The sequence below is a fragment of the Gigantopelta aegis genome, chromosome 5, assembly GCF_016097555.1.
Source record: "Gigantopelta aegis isolate Gae_Host chromosome 5, Gae_host_genome, whole genome shotgun sequence".
Taxonomy (NCBI): Eukaryota; Metazoa; Mollusca; class Gastropoda; order Neomphalida; family Peltospiridae; genus Gigantopelta; species Gigantopelta aegis.
The window spans coordinates 2,577,470-2,597,278 of record NC_054703.1 but is presented as its reverse complement, the minus strand read 5'-3'; the positions used below and the strand labels follow the sequence as shown (position 1 = coordinate 2,597,278).

Sequence of the window (19,809 nt, the reverse complement as noted above, 5' to 3'; positions counted from 1 at the left end):
TGCACCGACTGGAACATTGTTTGTTTGTTTGTTTAACGACATCACTAGAGCACATATATTTATTAATCATCAGCTACTGGATAGAAGACATTGACTAATTTTGACATACAGCCTTAGAGGAAAAAAAAACCTGCTACATTTTTCCATTAGTAGCCGGGGATCTTTTATATGCACCATCCCACCGACAGGTTAGCACATACCATGGCCTTTGATACACCAGTCGTGGATAACTGGCTGGAACGAAAGAAAGAAATGTTTTATTTAATGACGTACTCAACACATTTTATTTATGGTTATATGGCGTCAGACATATGGTTATGGACCACACAGATTTTGAGAGGAAACCCGCTGTCGCCACTACATGGGCTACTCTTTCCGATTAGCAGCAAGGGATCTTTTATTTGTGCTTCCTACAGGCAGGATAGCACAAACCATGGCCTTTGTTGAACCAGTTATGGATCACTGGTCAGTGTAAGTGGTTTACACCTACCCATTGAGCCTTGCGGAGCACTCACTCAGGGTTTGGAGTCGGTATCTGGATTAAAAATCCCATGCCTCGACTGGGATCTGAACCCAGTACCTACCAGCCTGTTGACCGATGGCCTAACCACGTGGCTGGAACGAGAAATAGCCCAATGGGTTTACTGACAGGAATCGATCCTAGATCGACCACGCCTCAGGCGAGCACTTTAACACTGGACTACATCCCACCCCTTCACAACTAGTAGTATTAAATATTAAATATATTTTATGGTTTAGAATATCAGTGTCCCATTATATTCAATGTGTTTCTGATCGTTCTAGTATCTGTAAGTAGCTCAAACTGGATTTGGTTTCCCAATAATATTGTATGTTTAAAAAATATACATATTAGGAAATAAAATAAAGGTTGATCTATTACAAACACTAGGGTAATCAGAAACACATTTAATATACAGTTACTAATATTTTATGTAGGAAAAAAAAAAAAAAAAAAATTCAATCGCAGCAAATTCAGGACCGTCTCTTTAATATGCTCAGGTATATATATATAAAGGAAGCCATAGCACTAATTAGCAAACAATGTGGTCATCTGAGGAAGAAAAAAAACAAAACAAAAATACCCTGATCTGAAAAACATACATACAATGTACTTTGTCAGACTAAAATCTGAAAACGAATGTGGTTTGTGCATTTATCTATACACATGTATGAAAAATACCAACCCCAACATTTAAAAAAACATAAACTAGCACAATTGCCGATATATGTGTACATGTAAACTATAACTAGGCATAAAATGTTTTTTTTTTTAAATGTTTTGTTTCTGGACAAAGGCCGAACTTGGAGACAAATGCTAAACAGAATACATAGTTTAGACTATTAAGTTGCAGCCGTAAAAACATTTTCTGCTTGAAGTTCAACATGGTCCTCTCCTAATCTTAGGCCAAAAACTCAGATCTAGAAAACATGCATATACATGAACTTTGTGAGACTAAAATCTCAGAGACAAATACTAAACAGAATACATAGTTCAGAATATTAACTAACACAAGATCCAGCCTTAAAACATTTTCTGCTTGAAGTTTAAACTAAACGTTACAGATCTAGAATAAACTGACAATTAAGTAGTAATGAAACTAACAAATAGTTCTAAAGAGAACAAAATTCATTCGGATTCCAGGGCGTAAACACAAATATTTAACAAGAACACATTTTGATTTTCATAACAATACAAACAATAATCAGTAATAAAAATCCATCTTATGCATTTGAAACTAAATTTTTTGATTGGTCCACTAGTATAATATTAATACTTTTGCAAAAGTAAGAACAAATCTAATTGGTCAACATGAAATGCCTAACCTACACCAGAACAACTTGATTGGTTAAAACAAATAAATGCAAGTCAGTGGGTGCTGAAATTTTTTCATCCATTTTAAAAATTATGGATTAACAAGATCTATTATTAAAATTTAATAGCTGTTGTATATTGTAATTTTATGATATGCACTGCGTGAATTATGAATCACCATCATGGGTCAGTTAAGGTGATGCGATAGCTAGATTTGTTTTCCAACAATTAATGTAATTTTTATTATCGATTTTTAGAGAAATAAGGTCCTTAACTCTGTGACAGAATGCCTTTAAGAAGCAGTTTTAGAAATCAGTCTCGGACAAATTAGACTTCTTATTAGTCTTATAGTATGAGACAGCAATGCAGAAGAGACAAATAAAAATGTACGATTTGCACATGTATATATATTATTGCTCTTCACAATGAGGAATCCTGGATATATTTTTAAAAAACCTGTTAAAAATAAGATGGAAAGCAAAAGCTGCTTATGGAATCCATTATCAGAAAGCATAGAGTATTCTGAACGGCATTTGTTGTATGCTCAGTTAATTTCAAGCCCTGCATAACATAGCATAGGTGAGAGAAACTACCAGTGCAGGATTATTGACTTTACTTTTTGTTGATCCAATTAAACATGGCTTAAAAACGTTTTTATGGTGAGACATGAATTTAGTGCAGGGTAAGTATGATTTCTAAAACTTAAACAAAACAATTTACCGCATACTGTTACCCAACAGCAAAGATAAAAAGAAGGAAGTTACAGTCACATGACCGGAACTACAGGGAGCATACAGAAGAAGAATTTTAGGCCATCCCATTGGCATGTTCAGGCCAGACCACTTGCGTGTGTGTGTGTGTGTGTGTGGGGGGGGGGGGGGGGGGAGAGAGAGAGGAGAGGTGCACTTGTCGAGGACAGGTAATGTTGAAAAGAAATTACAATCTTAGATATTATATGAATTTAGTGTAGGTCAAGTATGACTTTTAAAACTTAAAAAAAATAATTCATTCACAATCTTCGATTTTATAAATATATACCTATCAAAAAATTGTTGATATAAAATTCAATATTACTATAAACTGTATAAATCAGTAGGAAAAATAAGTAATTCGTGTTAACAGAATGTTTTTGTTTAGGCCTGGTGTAAAACAACACTGGCCACTAGGTGGAGACACCATCAGATCTATTAATAAATATCAGATCTATTTTTAGAACAACCAAGTGAGTATCAATATAAACACAGAAAAATAAACTTAAAGGTTTTGTTAAAACTAGTAAGTAAAACATTGTAGCTAGTTTTTTTAACAACATATTTTGTGAACTTCTTAAAACTAGTTTAAAACAAGTGCATCAATATGGCATTGTACAAATATCTATTCAAATACAGACTGATGCATCCAATCAAATTGCAGATGTGGTTTATCCAATCAAATAAAGTAATACTAAATCAATAATCCAATCAAAACAAAGAAAACAAAATGAGAAGAACAAAAAACATATGCACCAAAATAAATGCAGACATTTTGTAAGTAATGTTGGCATTTGTTTAACAATCTATCTTACACACTTGAACCTCACAAAGTTGAGGCATAACTCACAAAGGTGAGGCATAACTCACAAAGGTGAGGCATAACTCACAAAGTTTAGACATAACTCGAGACAGGCAATAATACCAAACATGTGACCATGGAAAAAAAACAACAAAAAAACTAAACCAATAACATATCGTAAGTGATATGGTCCCACTAACGTAACTACCTGCATGTAAAAATAAACATTCACGTACAAACACTAAAAGCTAAACATGCCCACCTAACAATCTAATAACAATACTATACTACAACAGCAAAAGAAAGGCAAATATTTTACTATATATTCCACTATCTTTTTTTCTTATTTTTTTTATCATAAAATTAAATCTGTAAAACCTGTCAAAATAGACCTAAAATATTCACAAGATATTGATAATTTGGGATCCAAACAGAATTTCTTTTAATAAATTAAATGGACAGACCCTAGTTTCTACCTGTGAAAATTAACACAAAGTTTAGTTAGTCTACAAACCTGTAACACATTTGGATAAAGTTACAGTTGAGTGAAACACGAGTCTGTGACTTTGAAATGGTGAAAATACCCTCTAAAAATAGACTAAAACTCGACACCATAACTTTTACTATTCAGACTCACATGCATTTCTAAAAATATGAAAAATGCATTTTGTGATATTAAAAACACCAGGATGACCAAAAACACATCGAATGTACAGAAATGGATAATCTAAACAATGAAATCTAAGTAATGTATGATTTCAGTTGTCAAATACAGCTTTAATTGTCAAAAATATGCCTTAGTGTTTAAAAACTAGGTTATGTCCCTTTAACGAAAACTACATTAATATTTGCAGTTCTTTTGTTGTTCTGTATACCTAGCAGTGTTTCATGAATACATCAGCTAAAGGTTCAAGGCATCCATCCTCAACCACAATAAGGGCACCAATATGGGTCATTCATCTTTTAAATACAGTTTAGCCCTGCACCTACTTGACTATGGGCCTGCCCAACACCAGATTTCTAAACATATCTTATAAAAAACAATTGGTTTTTAAGACAAAATAAAAAGGTGGACCAATAATGTGGTTTGTTCCGTCTGGTTCTTGTCGTTATTCCCAGTAATTTTAGGCACGCACACCCACAAGACTATGGGCCAACTTGAGACCGCCAAATATGACCAGATTCTACTTTCCAGCTGATTTCAGCAGACAAAAAACCCAATTCCAAACTCCACTCCTGTCCTGCAATACTGTCAATTCAAAAGACATCAGCAAAAGCTTGCACTTGTGACAAATCTGTAGGTTTGGTATTCCAAAAATTTCAACAGAAATGATGTTTCCTTCACTCAATTCACTTCACTTTTTTTTTTTTTTTTTTTTTTTTTTCACTTCACCTCTTCCCTTCAGCAGATGTAATACCATTCCAAGAACCATTTCTGTCCAGGAAAAACCAACAATTCAGAAGACATCAGCAAAAGCTTGTACTTGTGACAAATCTATAGGTTTTGGTACCCGGTACTCAAGAAATTTCAACAGCAATGACTGACTAAACTTCAGCCGATGCAAACCATTCCCAGAACAACCTCCGTCCAGGAAAAACCGACAATTCAGAAGACATCAAGAAAAGCTGGCACTTCTGACAAATCTACAGGTTTGATATTCAATAAAGTTCAAGAGCAATGTCCTTTTTTTTCACTTCACTTCTTCCCTTTAGTAGATGTAAAACCATTCCAAGAACCATTTCTGTCCAAGAAAAACCAACAATTCAGAAGACATCAGCGAAAGCTTGCACTTTGTGACAAATCTAAAGGTTTGATATTCAAGAAATTTCAACAGCAATGATTTATTCTTCATTTCATTTCACTTGTTCACTTCAGCAAATACCAAACAATTCCAAGATCTATTTCTGGCAATTCAGAAGATATTAGCAAAAGAAATTATGTTTTCTTCACTTCACTTCACTTCAAACCAATCCAAGGACTCTTTCTGTCTAGCAATACTGGCACTTCAAAAGACATCAGTTTGCATTCTAAAAATTGTAAAAAAACAAATACAGGTTTGGTATTCAAGAAATTTTAACAGCAATGACATTTTCTTCACTTCACTTCACTTCACTTCACTTCACTTCACACCAATCCAAAGACCATTTCTGTCCAGCAATACTGGCACTTATAACACAAATTGTGACCACCAAAAAAAAAAAAAAAATACAGGTTTGGTACTCAAGAAATGTTATCAGTGGTAACCACCTCCTCATTTGATATGACTGGTGAGATGGCAGTTAAAGTCTATTCGGTCCTTGCAGGACACCTTGCAGATGACGCACTTGAACGGGTCGGAGTCGTGTGAGTGGAATCCATTGTGAAGCAGGTACAGAGTGCAGTCCTCGAAGATCATGTGGCAGTGCTCACACTTGTAAACCTTGCCCTTCCACAACAGGTAGGACACCAGGGCCTGGTCCTCGTCCTTCGGACTCTCGATATCCGTAGCACCGTTGCACAGCAGCGAAGATGTCGACTGTGGAAGCTCTTGCTCGCTGCTGGTACTGCTGCTGCAACGCCGCATCGGATGACGCTGCTTGCGCCCATTGCTGGATGAGGGAATCATCCTCGTGTTGAGGTTCTGGCGTTCGATCGACAACTGCTGGGCATCTACTCCGTTGTTTTCAATGCCTTCTGGCGACTGTGACCCTGTATCGCTGGACTCGCTCGTCGGACGGGCATGGTGCCGAGACAGATCCAGCTCCGTTTCGAAGTCATTCTTCGGACTAGTGTCATTAGCGTCGGGGGTAGATACCAGAGGGGAGGAGTCTGACCCGTCTTTCCGCACCTGGCTTTGACTAGTGGTGCTCACAACTTCGTTCTCCTGAGCCGGGGACGGTTCCGGCAACTTCAGTTGGGTGGCTAACGACATGCTCGGGAAGTAGTGAGGGCGTAGAAGACCGAGCTCAGAGGATTCGGCGAGGGTCAGACCAGCAGCAGAGTTGTACATTCCGATAGGCGGTGGGAAGCTTGGCGAAAATGTCGTCCCTACAGGAGCCCTGAAAGGGATGATGGAAGAAAAGGGAGGCAACTGGCACGCACTCTGGTAGAGCGACTGCGCCTGCGAGTGGTAGGGCAGGTCGTCAATGAGGACGCCGTCGTGCGTCTGGTTCGAGTGAATCTCGTCTTTGGGGTCACTCTTCTGATTCATCATATCCAACCGCGAGAAATTTGCATAATCGTTGACTGACTCAGTCACGTGAGGGTGCGACGCCATGTGTTGTTGCAGATCCTGCCACTTAGTGAAGGTTGCGTAGCAGATGTGACAGCGCTGGATGGCATCCGTCATGTGGCGGCGTTCGTGCATCCTGTAACTGCCGCTCTGCGCAAACGTGCGTCCGCACACTTTACAGATGTACGGTTTCTCGCCGGTGTGGATGCGCTCGTGGGTCCGCAGCGTGCCTATCTGCGTGAAACTCTTGCCGCACGACCGACATGAGTACGGCCGTTCGCCCGTGTGGATCCTCTTGTGTGTGGACAGCGAACTCTGGCTGGAGAACAGTTTGCCACAGATCTTACAGATAACCGGCGACGACCCATCGGCTTGACGCATCCGCTGTTGTATTGACGACGTGATTAAAGAGCTTGCTGCTCGAATCACCAGACTCCTTTCCTTCTCCTTCCTCTCCTCGTCCTCGGACATCTTCGACATCACAGACATGCTGGGCGTGATGTTCAGAGCGTCGGCAATGCTCTGCGAACTCAGGTTGTTTGGTGTCGGCGGTGGGGTTGGTTTCGGTGGGCTAGGCGCAGGACTGCTGCGGCTGCTCTGGTTATTGTGGACTCGTTCGTGTTTCTTCCAGTTGCTCGGGTCGGAAAAGCGTTTGCCGCAGATGGAACAGGCAAAAGGTTTCTCCCCAGTGTGCAGTCTCTCGTGGGCCTTGATGTAGCCGGCCTGTGAGAAGGTCTTGCCACAGAAGCGACATGCCAGCTTGCTGTTGTGACCGTACCGGAAACTGCTCAGGATCGATCCAGTTACCAGACTTGTGGGAGTGGTTTTACGGCCAAACCGCGTGGTCAGCGATAGTGGTTCGTCATTATTGACCACTGGTGGTGGATCTTCCATGGGCTCAATCTTTCCCTCGTCTTCTTGTGTATTTTCCTCCATTGCCTCCTCCGCTTCTTTTGCGTATGATTTAGCCATGATGTCAGCATCGCTCATTGTTTTGGACAGCAAGATCTGGGAAGATCTGAAATATTAAAATAATTAAAGTTTAACCTTCTGACTACTTGCAGGTGAGATATCTCGCCCGACGTCATGCTAGTCGACATACTGTACACTATATACAGTGCATTCCCCAATTCATATTTCCCAGGGCTTCTAGATTATGGTAGTCCCACTCCCATGGCTAGTAATATTCAATGTTATTAAATAACTAATATTGCCATGCCAGACAGCTAGTAAAAAAGAAATAGTCAAATGTTGCAATTAAGCATATTTTGTAAATATGAATAGCCTGCCCCCATCCCAAACCCCCAATGTTAGTGTTTTCTAGCTGTCTCCCTCTTTAGGTGACATATCTGATTACTACTATTATTTAGTAAAATAGTATTGACTTAAAGTAAAGTAGGGCTAGTGAATTTTTAATTGTGGCTAGTAAATTTTTTTAATTACTGATCCCATGGCTAGTGGATTTTATAAAAATTCTAGAAGCCCTGTATTTCCCCGACGTTTTGCACACGACACTCACCAGAAACTTTTTTTTTGGACAGGAAACAGTCTATTTGACAGCATGCTAGCTTTTGTTTGTTGTTTTTCAATGGAACATACCTTGGAATTTTAACAACAATCGTGGCACGTTCGCGGCCATTTTCATGGATCGATAGCTGATTGTGACAGCTAATTTGATAATAAATTTGATTGTTTTACCAACAACGAAAATAAAAAAATATTGGGATATCAATTATGGTTCATTTTTAAAAAACAATTCTGGTAAAAAAACACCACTGTTATCGGGAATAATGGACATAAATACTGGACAGTTGGCCACAAATGCCCGTAAGTAAACACAATTTTTTTTGGGGGGTGGAGGAGGGGGGAAGGGGAGCTAATTTTAATCAACATTAACTGATCTAAAATAATACTTACCGATTCAAATATGACCTTTTTTTTATGTATTTATAAAACATTTTAAGTGAATGTAGTTGCTAGTCCCCTGGAAAAAAACGGCCTCGGTGGCGTAGTGGTTAGGCCATAGGTCTACAGGCTGGTAGGTACTGGGTTCGGATCCCAGTCGAGGCATGGGATTTTTCATCCAGATACCGACTCCAAACCCTGAGTGAGTGCTCCGCAAGGCTCAATGGGTAGGTGTAAACCACTTGCACCGACCAGTGATCCATAACTGGTTCAACAAAGGCCATGGTTTGTGCTATCCTGCCTGTGGGAAGTGCAAATAAAAGATCCCTTGCTGCTAATCGGAAAGAGTAGCCCATGTAGTGGTGACAGCAGGTTTCCTCTCAAAATCTGTGTGGTCCTTAACCATATGTCTGACGCCATATAACCGTAAATAAAATATGTTGAGTGCGTCGTTAAATAAAACATGTCTTTCTTTCTTTCTCTCAATACCCGTGTGGTCCTTAACCATATGTCTGACGCCATATAACCGTAAATAAAATGTGTTGAGTGCGTCGTTAAATAAAACATTTCTTTCTTCTTTTTTCCCCCCTGGAAAAATTCACTAGCCCCTCACTCACCCCATCTCCACTTCATTATTGAAGCAGTTTGAGAAGACGAAACCTATATGGGATCTAGCGAGTTGTTCAGGGATTGAACACACATTACTATGTTGCTTGTATTTTATCTTTAATGGTGAAAATATAATGGACATCCATAATAAAATGAATAAAAGTGAAGTTTCTAGTGTGTTGTCATTTGTGGTTATTTTCATATTTGTTTAATGGAGATTCCTTATTTAGAAGCCATTAATCACAAGTTTCTGGCTAACAATACTTTTAAAAGATCATAATTACATATGATAAACATTACAATAAAGTATACCACCTTGGTCGTCATTCAGTAAATGTTTTTGTGGGTTTTTTAATTACACACCCCCCCCCCACCCATAAAGGAGGCAGCAAAGGATAGGGTGTTTACAAAACATAATAGCAATTATAATATTAAATTAATTTAAGTGATACAACTCAGGAATTATGTTTACTGTTACTGAATTATTTTATTCTGTCTTAATACACTCGGATGTCCACTAGTAAACTCGGAACTCTCTACTCAAGACGTATGGAAGCAGCTAGTTAAAATCGATCGTTGCCAACATGATCTATTACAATGGGTTTATTTATTACCGACGAAACGAACACAAAACACAAACACGCACACAAATAAAAAAACATTTTCTCTTCCGAACATGCCTTATCTATAATCGGAATATTATGTAAATTTTTGGAATTCAGAAACAAACACCAGAAAGTTCCGATTGTGTTTTCAGTAAATATCTGGATTTATTGAGACCAAACGAAACTGCGAAACTTTTTGACTTTGTCAATCTGTCACGGCAATTTATTTTGATGACATACATCTACAGTTTGTATGTTTAACAGGTTTCATTGGCAAAATAGTTTGACTTTCCGCATCATGAATCTGGGTCACAACTGCCCAGTATTACTCACCCGGGGACTAGTGCCATTTAAATTGTACTCGCTCCCAGGGATTTCTACTTGCCTGGGGCGAGGGGACGAGCGTTAGCTTCTATCTCTGAAGGCGAGTATAAATTATAAACTCAATGTGTTTTTTTGTTAAAAATTAATCCAGTAGTCTAAAGGTTAAAGCTACAATTTAAATCAATTTATTTTTCCTACATTTATGACAAGGTTGATCGCAGATAAAAGTGGCATAATGAATTTACTTATAATGGGTTGTGAGAGCTGATGTAACACTTGTTATTTTGGTGATACCGTCACAATTTACATTGGGTTGTGACCTAATACTTTCGGTTTATGATGTCATACTTGTCTGAATGTTTTTAAACAAAACAATTAAATAAATAACTGAAGGATCTGAAATATTGAATAGAGAATAATACACGAGTGGCCGTTAGATACCATTTATCTCACAACGAGTTGTTTTAAAATGTATCTGACAAGCGAAAGCGAGTTTGATACATTTTCAAACAACGAGTTTAGTTGTACCACTTACCTGTTTGTTTAGTAATTTATTTTCCAATACAGTAAAATCTACATGATTTTGTTTTGTATGCTATGGCAAAACAGACAATAATAGAGATTTGTGGATACAACCACTGTTTTAATAAAATAAAAAACCCACCAATCAGTTGAATGGATCCACCAAGATGGTTCGATCCTGCAATGCAAAAACCTCAAGTGAGCACTCAACCAACTGATATCGATCACTTATATACTGAGCGCAAGTAGAAACTTTACAATCATATTTTTTATCGTAAATTATTTTGGAGGAAATCAGTTAAAATTTGCGTTACATAATGGATGATAAAGGTCTTCCCGATGATACTGCATGGACGGGGCGGAGTGAAAACGCACATATTGCTTTTCTGCGCAAAACCTGACAAACACGTGCACAGGGTCACGTGATCAACACAGTGAACGCATATGCCTTCAAATCAATTCACACACGTATTGTTTAATAGGAAAACACATTAAAATTTCTGGTGACAAATTTTTGACTGAATGCCACGCCTCACAAATGCAGAACGTGAGCGTGCTGTGGGTAGGCTACACGCAGGACAATCCGTTGCTGCAGTTGCTCGCACACTAGGATGCAGCCGACAGACAATTCATAATCTCAGAACCCGTGTGCAACAGACAGGTGTAGTGGCGGATCGTCCAAGGCCAGGACATCCGCGTGTGATGTCACGCCGAGAGGATGGACAAATCAGATTACGTCATCTCTGTAATCGGTTCGAGACGGCCGCATCCACAAGCAGACAATTGTTCAGGGGTCGGGTGTCACAATCCACCATCAGGAATCGACTACGGACTGCTGGTCTGCGAGCTAGGAGACCATACAAAAGACCCATTTTCACGCCATTTCACCGTCGTCAACGTCTGGAATAGACCCGACGACATGTTAGATGGAATCAGAGATGCTGGAATAACGTTGTCTTTAGTGACGAGTCACGTTTCACACTTAGGTTTGCTGATGGCAGGGTACGGGTGTGGCGCAGACTGCGAGAACACTATGCCCAGTGTTGTGTTCAGGAGGTCGACAGATTTGGTGGCGGCAGCGTAATGGTTTGGGGTTCATTTTGTTCCCATGGCCGTTCCCGATTGACTGTCGTCCAGGGCAACCTCATTGCCGCACAATACCGTGATCAAGTGCTGACACCGGAACTGCTGCCGTTCATGCAACAACACGGTCCAGGATTGACATTTCAACAAGACAACGCTACACCCCATACAGCGATCTTGATGCGCAATTTCTTGCGAAACGCTGGTATCAACGTCATGGATTGGTCGTCCCGTTCACCAGACCTGAATCCCATCGAACACATTTGGGATGAATTGGGAAGCAGACTGATACAGCAGGTCAACCCACCGCAGACCCTTCAAGCTCTTGGGCAGGCACTGATCAACCAATGGCGACGACTTCTGGTACGGGTTTTCAGAGGAGTTCTTCGGTCTATGAGAAGACGTTGTGCGGCTGTGGTGGCTGCGCAAGGCGATCACACGCGTTATTGACTTCAAAACGTGCCACGATCTCATCATGTGAAAATTGTTTTGGGGGGTCACATGACATCAGGCAGTAATACGCAATAAATTGATCCCCACATCGACTTGTGTCAATCTGTGTTGCTTCTCAAATGATATCGACATCCTTACATAGCATTTTTATAGTCATGCACCCTGTATTTAATTTGTGCAGTCAAATTTACGCAGTGTAAAGTTTCTACTTGCGCTGAGTATACTTACAATGTTATATCATAGGCTCCAATTTGGAAGAACTTAGTCACAGACAAATAGTGATGAACACCGATAATGTATAACACTAACAGTGACAATATGCCCAGGGCTAAAACTTAACAACACTGACAGTAATGCCTGTCAGTCATGTAAGTTGATATAGGTCAGAGTAAAGTGCCACAGGATACATATGACTGCCTCTAAGGTTATTCTCTTTTGTCCTTTCTTTTTCTCTTTTCTCGGGATTGGGATATATCTCAGTAGTATAGCACTCGCCTGAATGAATGAATGAATGCTTAACAACACCCCAGCACGAAAAATGCATCAGCTATTGGGTGTCAAAAGCACTCATTTGATGCACGGTCGGTCTATAATCAATCTCCGTCAGTGGACCCATTGGGCTATTTCTCGTTCCAGCTAGTGCACCATGACTGGTATATCAAGGTCCGTGGTATATGCTATCCTGTCTGTGGGATGGTGAATATAAAGAGATACCTTGCTACTAATGGGAAAATGTAGAGGGTTTCCTCTCTAAGACTATATGTCAAAATTACCAAATATTTGACATCCAACAGCCTATAATTAATAAATTAATGTGTTCTAGTGTTGTTAAACAAAACAAACTTTAACTCTCGCTTTCTATTCCTCTCTTCCATTCTTTCAGAGAACATTTTGTTTTCAAAATCTGGATTAGCAATATTTCTAGTCAATTGAAAATGACTACACTGTTTAATGTTTTAAAATTGTTCATCAATCTCTGAAACTTGCATAGAGAGAATTGTGATGCAATGCTGAACAAATTGTTCTCCGTCTCCAACTCATTTTCTTTATATATCCACTTTTCACTGTTAACCCCATTTATCGTCAAATTTTTATGCATTCATATATCCATGTATATTAGTACTTCAGTAGTGGATCCAGGGGGGTCCAGACACCCTTTTTTTTTTTAAAGGAGAGATAAGTCCTAACATTTGGAACCCCCCCACCCCCCTTTCAGAAATCCTGCATCCATGCCTGTACTTACAGGGATCCTTTTGTGTAGTATCACATCACAATTCACTACGCAATTTTAAAACATTTAACAGTAGTTGCTAATCAATTTATAAATGACTAGAAATATCGCTTATCAAGATTTTGAAAACAAAATACTCCCTGACTTACTGTTGTAATATGCTATTATTACTGTATACATCTATATTACTAATATTTTACAGAATCATTTGTCATGACATGACTGTTAAGGTAGTGATATCAGGGCCCCATCCCTGCCATGGTAATCAAACGAGAATCTAATACGAACAATTTTCGTAGCTTTTCTCCATTAAATTTCCTATTATAAATACCCAAAAAAACAAATTCATATATTTTCTTCCCAAAACAGAGATAAAATTAGCCAACACGTCTTTTTATACTTTTTTTTATCAAGGATTACAGCTTTTGCATGAAAGATCCGTAATTTATGTTGATATTAGTTTCACATAACTGATAGACGAACGACAAAATCGTGCATGCCAAATTTTATGCACTGAATACATACATGTATGCAATGGCTGCATGTTACTGAAATAACTACCTGCATTTTGAATTTCTAAATTAATTTTTGCAAGTAACTGTGCAATATTTTGCAGTCATTGGAACATCATTACTTTATACTGCTATGTTTCATTTTTCAGTCTATCTGCACTTAGTTACTGTTAGGTCACACACAAAAAGTGTAGAACGTCTGTTCTGTAATACACCGAAAAGCAGGACTCGAAATTCTGATCATCTTGTAACAGAAATTTAATACATTTAATAACAAAGTAAATAACTGATAATGATTTTAAAAAATTGCATATATCAATTTTATCACAAGCTTTTGGGACCAAAAAATAAATAAAAGTTAAATAAATTTGTCTGGATAGCACAAATTTCAAAGGCTAAAAATGTCAGTAAAATTGTATTTATTTTTTCAATCATTTAAATTATTATTTTCCAAAGGAATTAAAAGTTATTTCTATAAAATGTCTTAAGTTATTATGTTAAAATATACAATAACACTAAAGTTGTTTTAAGATTCTCTTAAAAGAATTGCCAAAATATTGGCCTGTAGGAAAAAAGAAAGAAAGAAATGTTTTATTTAACGACGCACTCAACAGTGTTCTCGCTGCTCCATTTAAGCGGGGCGGCCCACCCTGCTATTGCATTTTGCCGCCTCCTTTCACGTTCTCCTCCCTCCTTTATTTTTCTGTGCCCCTCTTTATTTTCCAGCACCCTACTATATTTTCCAGCACTTATCTCCGCTATTTCCAAATGCACACTTTTTTCCACACAAAAAACCCCCACAATGATCAGTCTGCCCACTAGACATCAAAGGAAACAAGCCACGTTGTGTACGAAAAAGCAACTGACGAAACATTTACGACGGTTACCGTAACATAACCCCCCTTTTTTTTTTGAAGGGTGTGGTGCTGCACGGCCGCCCTCCTTTAATTTTCACCCAGCGAGAACACTGCAACCACATTTTATTTCAGGGTTATATGGCGTCAGACATATGGTTAAGGACCACACAGATTTTGAGAGGAAACCTGCTGTCGCCACTACATAGACTACTCTTTCCGATTACCGTATAACCGGAAATTTTCGAGGATTTTTATTTTCGTGGGTTTCGAGGGTAAGTAGTCAGCATCGAAAAATATTTGAAAAAATCAACAAATTCTAACTAAAATATTTATTTTGAAAACCATAACACACTGACAATTTACAGGAACATTTTATTTCCTGTCATGCGCAGTCCACCGGAGAATAGTATAGTCAAAACAACAAGTTAGAATTTTTTAAAAGTTATTGCGTGAATCTCACGGTTTGTAGAATATAATGAAATATTTTTAAATTTCGTATATTGTTTTTGTCAATGTCTGCCCGCACTGCATCAGAGATTCTGGGGTGGATGAATGCAGATTTCAACATTTCCTGGCGTATTTTTAATTCTGCCGTAACTTTCATAATCCACCTTGCATGAATTGGTTTTATCGCCGAAGTACGCATTTCGATCTTGATGTCCGTTACAACTTCGCCGTGTTTCATAGCCAGGGAAACCCGCTTTGAATACCATGTGGTAAAATTAGACTTCATGGTGTCCTTAAGTGCTTTGTTCACACATACGTCGTAACTGGCTTTACACAAAATCAAAGACTGTGATCAGTTGTCTGTCGAATAGCATATCGGGTATCACAGTGGCCAATTAGGCTACAGGTAACTCTTCTATTGTATCGATAGTATCGAACAACTGGCAACCGAAGTGAAACTTTAATCAACAATAGCAAGTATTCTCGCAACTAGACTTGCTATTTGGCAAACAACAAAAATAAGAAACCTTGAAATGTTTTTATACCCCAAACCAAAAAATTAAGACCACGAAAATTTCCGGTTATACGGTAGCAGCAAGGGATCTTTTATTTGCACTTCCCACAGGCAGGATAGCACAAACCATGGCCTTTGTTGAACCAGTTATGGATCACTGGTTGGTGCAAGTGGTTTACACCTGCCCATTGAGCCTTGCGGAGCACTCACTCAGGGTTTGGAGTCAGAATCTGGATTAAAAATCCCATGCCTCGACTGGGATCTGAACCCAGTACCTACCAGCCTGTAGACCGATGGCCTAACCATGCCACCACCGAGGCCAGTGGCCCGTAGGAAGGATACAGGAATAAAAATGTTCGTGAAATTCTATTCGCGCCTGCGTTAAACATCTGAATCTATCAGGATTTGCATGAAATATTTCCAAAAATGTATTAAATCTAATAATCTAAACTCTTCATAAACAAAAAATAATAATGCAAAAAATAGTCTGGTTCTGACGCTTCCTGCAAGTAAGGTTTTGATTGCTGGACATGAGCTCCAACTGGTTGGTGTTAGATCCACATGTAATAATGGAGCTAATTTTAATTAGATTGGATTTTTACAGTAACGATCATTTCCGGTAGCATGTCGGTAAAATCACGGAACCGGAATTTTGTTTACCACAGGTGATTATTATATCGAGTACGACTATTCAACAAAAATAAATTATATATAATTATTTTTTAATTTTGTTTCTAATATCACACAATTGAAGAGTATGTTTGACACAATCACGAGACCCTATTTAGATTATTGTGTTAACCAAACTTCTCAGTGTTCCGGTTCAAGTAAACCCGAATCAGAGTTTGAACATGCGCTCAATCAAATGCGTCACGCATTTGAACCAAACTAGCGCTAATTATCTGGGCCCATATTTTCGAAGCAATCTTAGCCTACGAAATCGTAAAATTATCCTAAGCTATGACGTTACTATGGCGTGCGCTGTAGTGACGTCACACCCTACGATGGTTTTACTATTTCGTGGCACTAAAAGAGCTTCGAAAATATGGGTCCTGTTGTGTATCTCTTAAATATAGGGGTCAAGAAAAAGTATTTAAATTCAAATATAATTTTGTAAAAAATATTTTAAAACTGTCAAAATCAGAAGAGCATGTGTATAATGAGAGGACGTGTCGAAAATCAACTTTATATTGAGTTTGAAAACATGTCTCTTTGCACAAATTTTTGCGATAATAATATTTTAAAATTAAATCAATGTATTAAAGGGAAATTCCTGAGTTTGCTGCAATTGTTAAGATGTTATCGACTAACAGAGACTTTTTAACGATTGTATTTACATATCAAATATATTTTCCTGCACAACATATCAGTGGCTGTATATTAAACGTGTTTCTGATCCTTCTAATATTTGTACTAGCGTAAATTTCATTTTATTTCCTAAAATAAGTTTTTTCGTACGTACAAAATTATTAGAAGACAAAATCCAGTTTGGGCTTCTTACAAATATTAAGACGATCAGAAACACATTGAATATACAGACACTGATATTTTAAACAAGAAAATATATTTAATATGTAAGTTTAATCGTAGAAATAGTTTATTAGTCGGAAACATCTTACAATGCAGCAAACTCGGGAATGTCCCTTTAAAAATGGGTTCTTACGACTTGTTTTCACGGAACCTAAAAAGTTTCCGACGAGTTCCCATGATCACCAGACACGGAACCGAGAAAGTGTTTCCCACGAAATTTAAAATCCTATGGCCCGTTGTGGGTTATTGGTACCAGTCTGGCAGCCAGACTCTGGCCATAAGTCAACCAATTTCTACGAACCAAAGTAGACCTGAAGAGAACAGAAAGTAAAGTGGAAGGTTAATATTTCTTTGCCAAAATTTGTACCACATCGTTTTTCTACACTGGTTTCCTGAAAACCTTGATTTTAATAAAATGATCTGCTCTTTCTCAATGTAACTGCTGCAGTAACATCCATTACGGATGTCAATGAACAAAATCCCAAAGTACCTCGGTGTGCAATTTATAAAATTTTAAACTAAAACTTAAAAAGAAACATGCTGACTTACATGTATGTGATCACAGAATAATCAAATATATTTTAAGTTGAATAAACTAATCTTGAAAGAAATTTGAATTTCAAACTTCAAGAGCAGCACACATTCTTCATTATATATGGGTAAATCATTGCTGTTTTATTTATATACCAATTGATGAGTGGTTTTACAAATTCTGAAACTGAACAATAGAACACTTTTTGTTATTTCCATTTTTTTTATGTCCAACCAAACTGGACAAACTCTAGACAAATCAGGGGCGTAGGCTGGGGGGGGGGGGTTCAGGTGCCCCCCCCCCCACTCCCTCATCCCCCGCTGAAGCAAATGGTCCACTTTCAGAACTAAAACATAGTTTTATATGGAGTTTCTAGTGGTGCAAAAACAAAATAGAAAAAGGGTCCACTTGGTTCATATTCAAACCCCCCAGTTCCAGATCACGCTACGCCCCTGCAAAGTTGTGATGTAAAACAATTTAATAATAATAAAACATACTAGCTAAAATGGTATACAAGTGAAGTTATGAATTTTGTCATCTGTTTAGTATTAACCTACATATATGTATATATATTATATAATTATTTTTATTTTTTATATAATTAGGGTGGTGTTGGGAGGGGGTACTAAAATGGTGTTTGGTGTTCATGTGAAAAGTTATGTATTTTGTCATGTTTAATCAGGTTAGTATTAATCTATTTTAATTTATATACTTTATTTTATTTAACTGTGGTGGAGCACAATAGACCCACCTGAAAGAAAATATTATTTTTAATATGGCTACATAAACCTATACTGAAACAATCAACACCACAAAGTTAAATGGTAAAACAATGTGTAAACCATCATGTATCTTGTAACTACAATAAACATACCACAGGCAATACATATACTTCAATTATCCAATATCTTCACTAATTAAACATAAGTGCACTAACTGATTTGTGTTCTCTAACCGCCTAGGGGCCGTGAGGTCAGCACACCATCACAAACGAAATCCTTTGATCTTTGCCGCGCTGTCCGAAAACTCTCCCAGGACGCGTCCACACCGCTAAAAACGGTCATTTAAAAAGATGCCAACGTTAAAAAATTAAACAAAAAATTTCTTTACAATCGTAAAATGTCATTAGTCGCACGCATTCGATTAGCTGAGATGATCTCGCGGCGCTAAAATTTACTTTGATAGATTTTTGCAAATGGCTGCATTGGAACCATAATGTAAACAAAGACGTTGCTTTGTTCTGCGAAAGACTCTACTTGACACATGTCGGACCGCCAAACGAACCGGGCTCGGTCTACTGACAGCTGGGACGCAGTCTTCCCGGAGTTGAAAGACAACTTTGAAAAAAGTATTATTCGTCGAGATATACGTCGGAAGGGTATATTACAAGAAAAATGGAGAACGTTCGTTACCTGCCAGTACTGTTTGAACAATTTCTTGAAAACCAAACATTGCAGTGTTTGTCTGGGCTTTTTCACGAAAGATGGCGCACAACTAGAATGAATGCCGGGGACCAGTTATTATATTTTTCATATGACATTTTTTTTTTTTTTTTTTTTGCTATTCGAAAATTAAGAGTTATGCCCCCTGCTATTGTCGAAGATTTGATACATTGTTAAACTGTCCTGAATTTAATACATTAAAGATTAAACGTAAGAATGTTATGTATTACATTCATAAATATCTCTTACATGTAGTAATACTAATATATGTCGAGGATTTAGCTGTTATTAATATTTTTGGCGCGAATCCAGGGAGAGGGTATTGGGGGTGCGCACTCCCGAATTTCGAAGTGTCCCCGAAACAGCCAGTGGTTATCAACAAGAAAAAAAAGAAGAGTGTTTTGTTTAACAACATCACTAGAGCACATTGATGCCAACAATTTGGTAATTTTGATATATAGTCTTAAAGGGGAAACCCGCTACATTTGTGAGTGCTCCGCAAGGCTCAATGGGTAGGTGTAAACCACTTGCACTGACCAGTGATCCATAACTGGTTCAACAAAGGCCATGGTTTGTGCTATCCTGCTTGTGGGAAGCGCAAATAAAAGATCCCTTGCTGCTAATCGTAAAGAGTAGCCCATGTAGT

The 19,809-nt window shown here is 38.1% G+C and overlaps 1 protein-coding gene across 1 annotated transcript; it reads right to left on the bottom strand.

Annotated features, from left to right (window-relative positions):
• Positions 1-3,971: 3,971 nt before the first annotated feature.
• LOC121373801 (zinc finger protein 619-like) lies at positions 3,972-19,630 on the bottom strand. Its single transcript, XM_041500575.1, has 2 exons — positions 19,134-19,630; positions 3,972-7,615 (listed from the first exon to the last, which is right to left on the bottom strand). The coding sequence occupies exon 2, from the start codon at positions 7,585-7,587 to the stop codon at positions 5,638-5,640; it is 1,950 nt and encodes a 649-aa protein (XP_041356509.1). The 5' UTR covers positions 7,588-7,615; positions 19,134-19,630; the 3' UTR covers positions 3,972-5,637.
• Between the last annotated feature and the right edge of the window lie 179 nt (positions 19,631-19,809).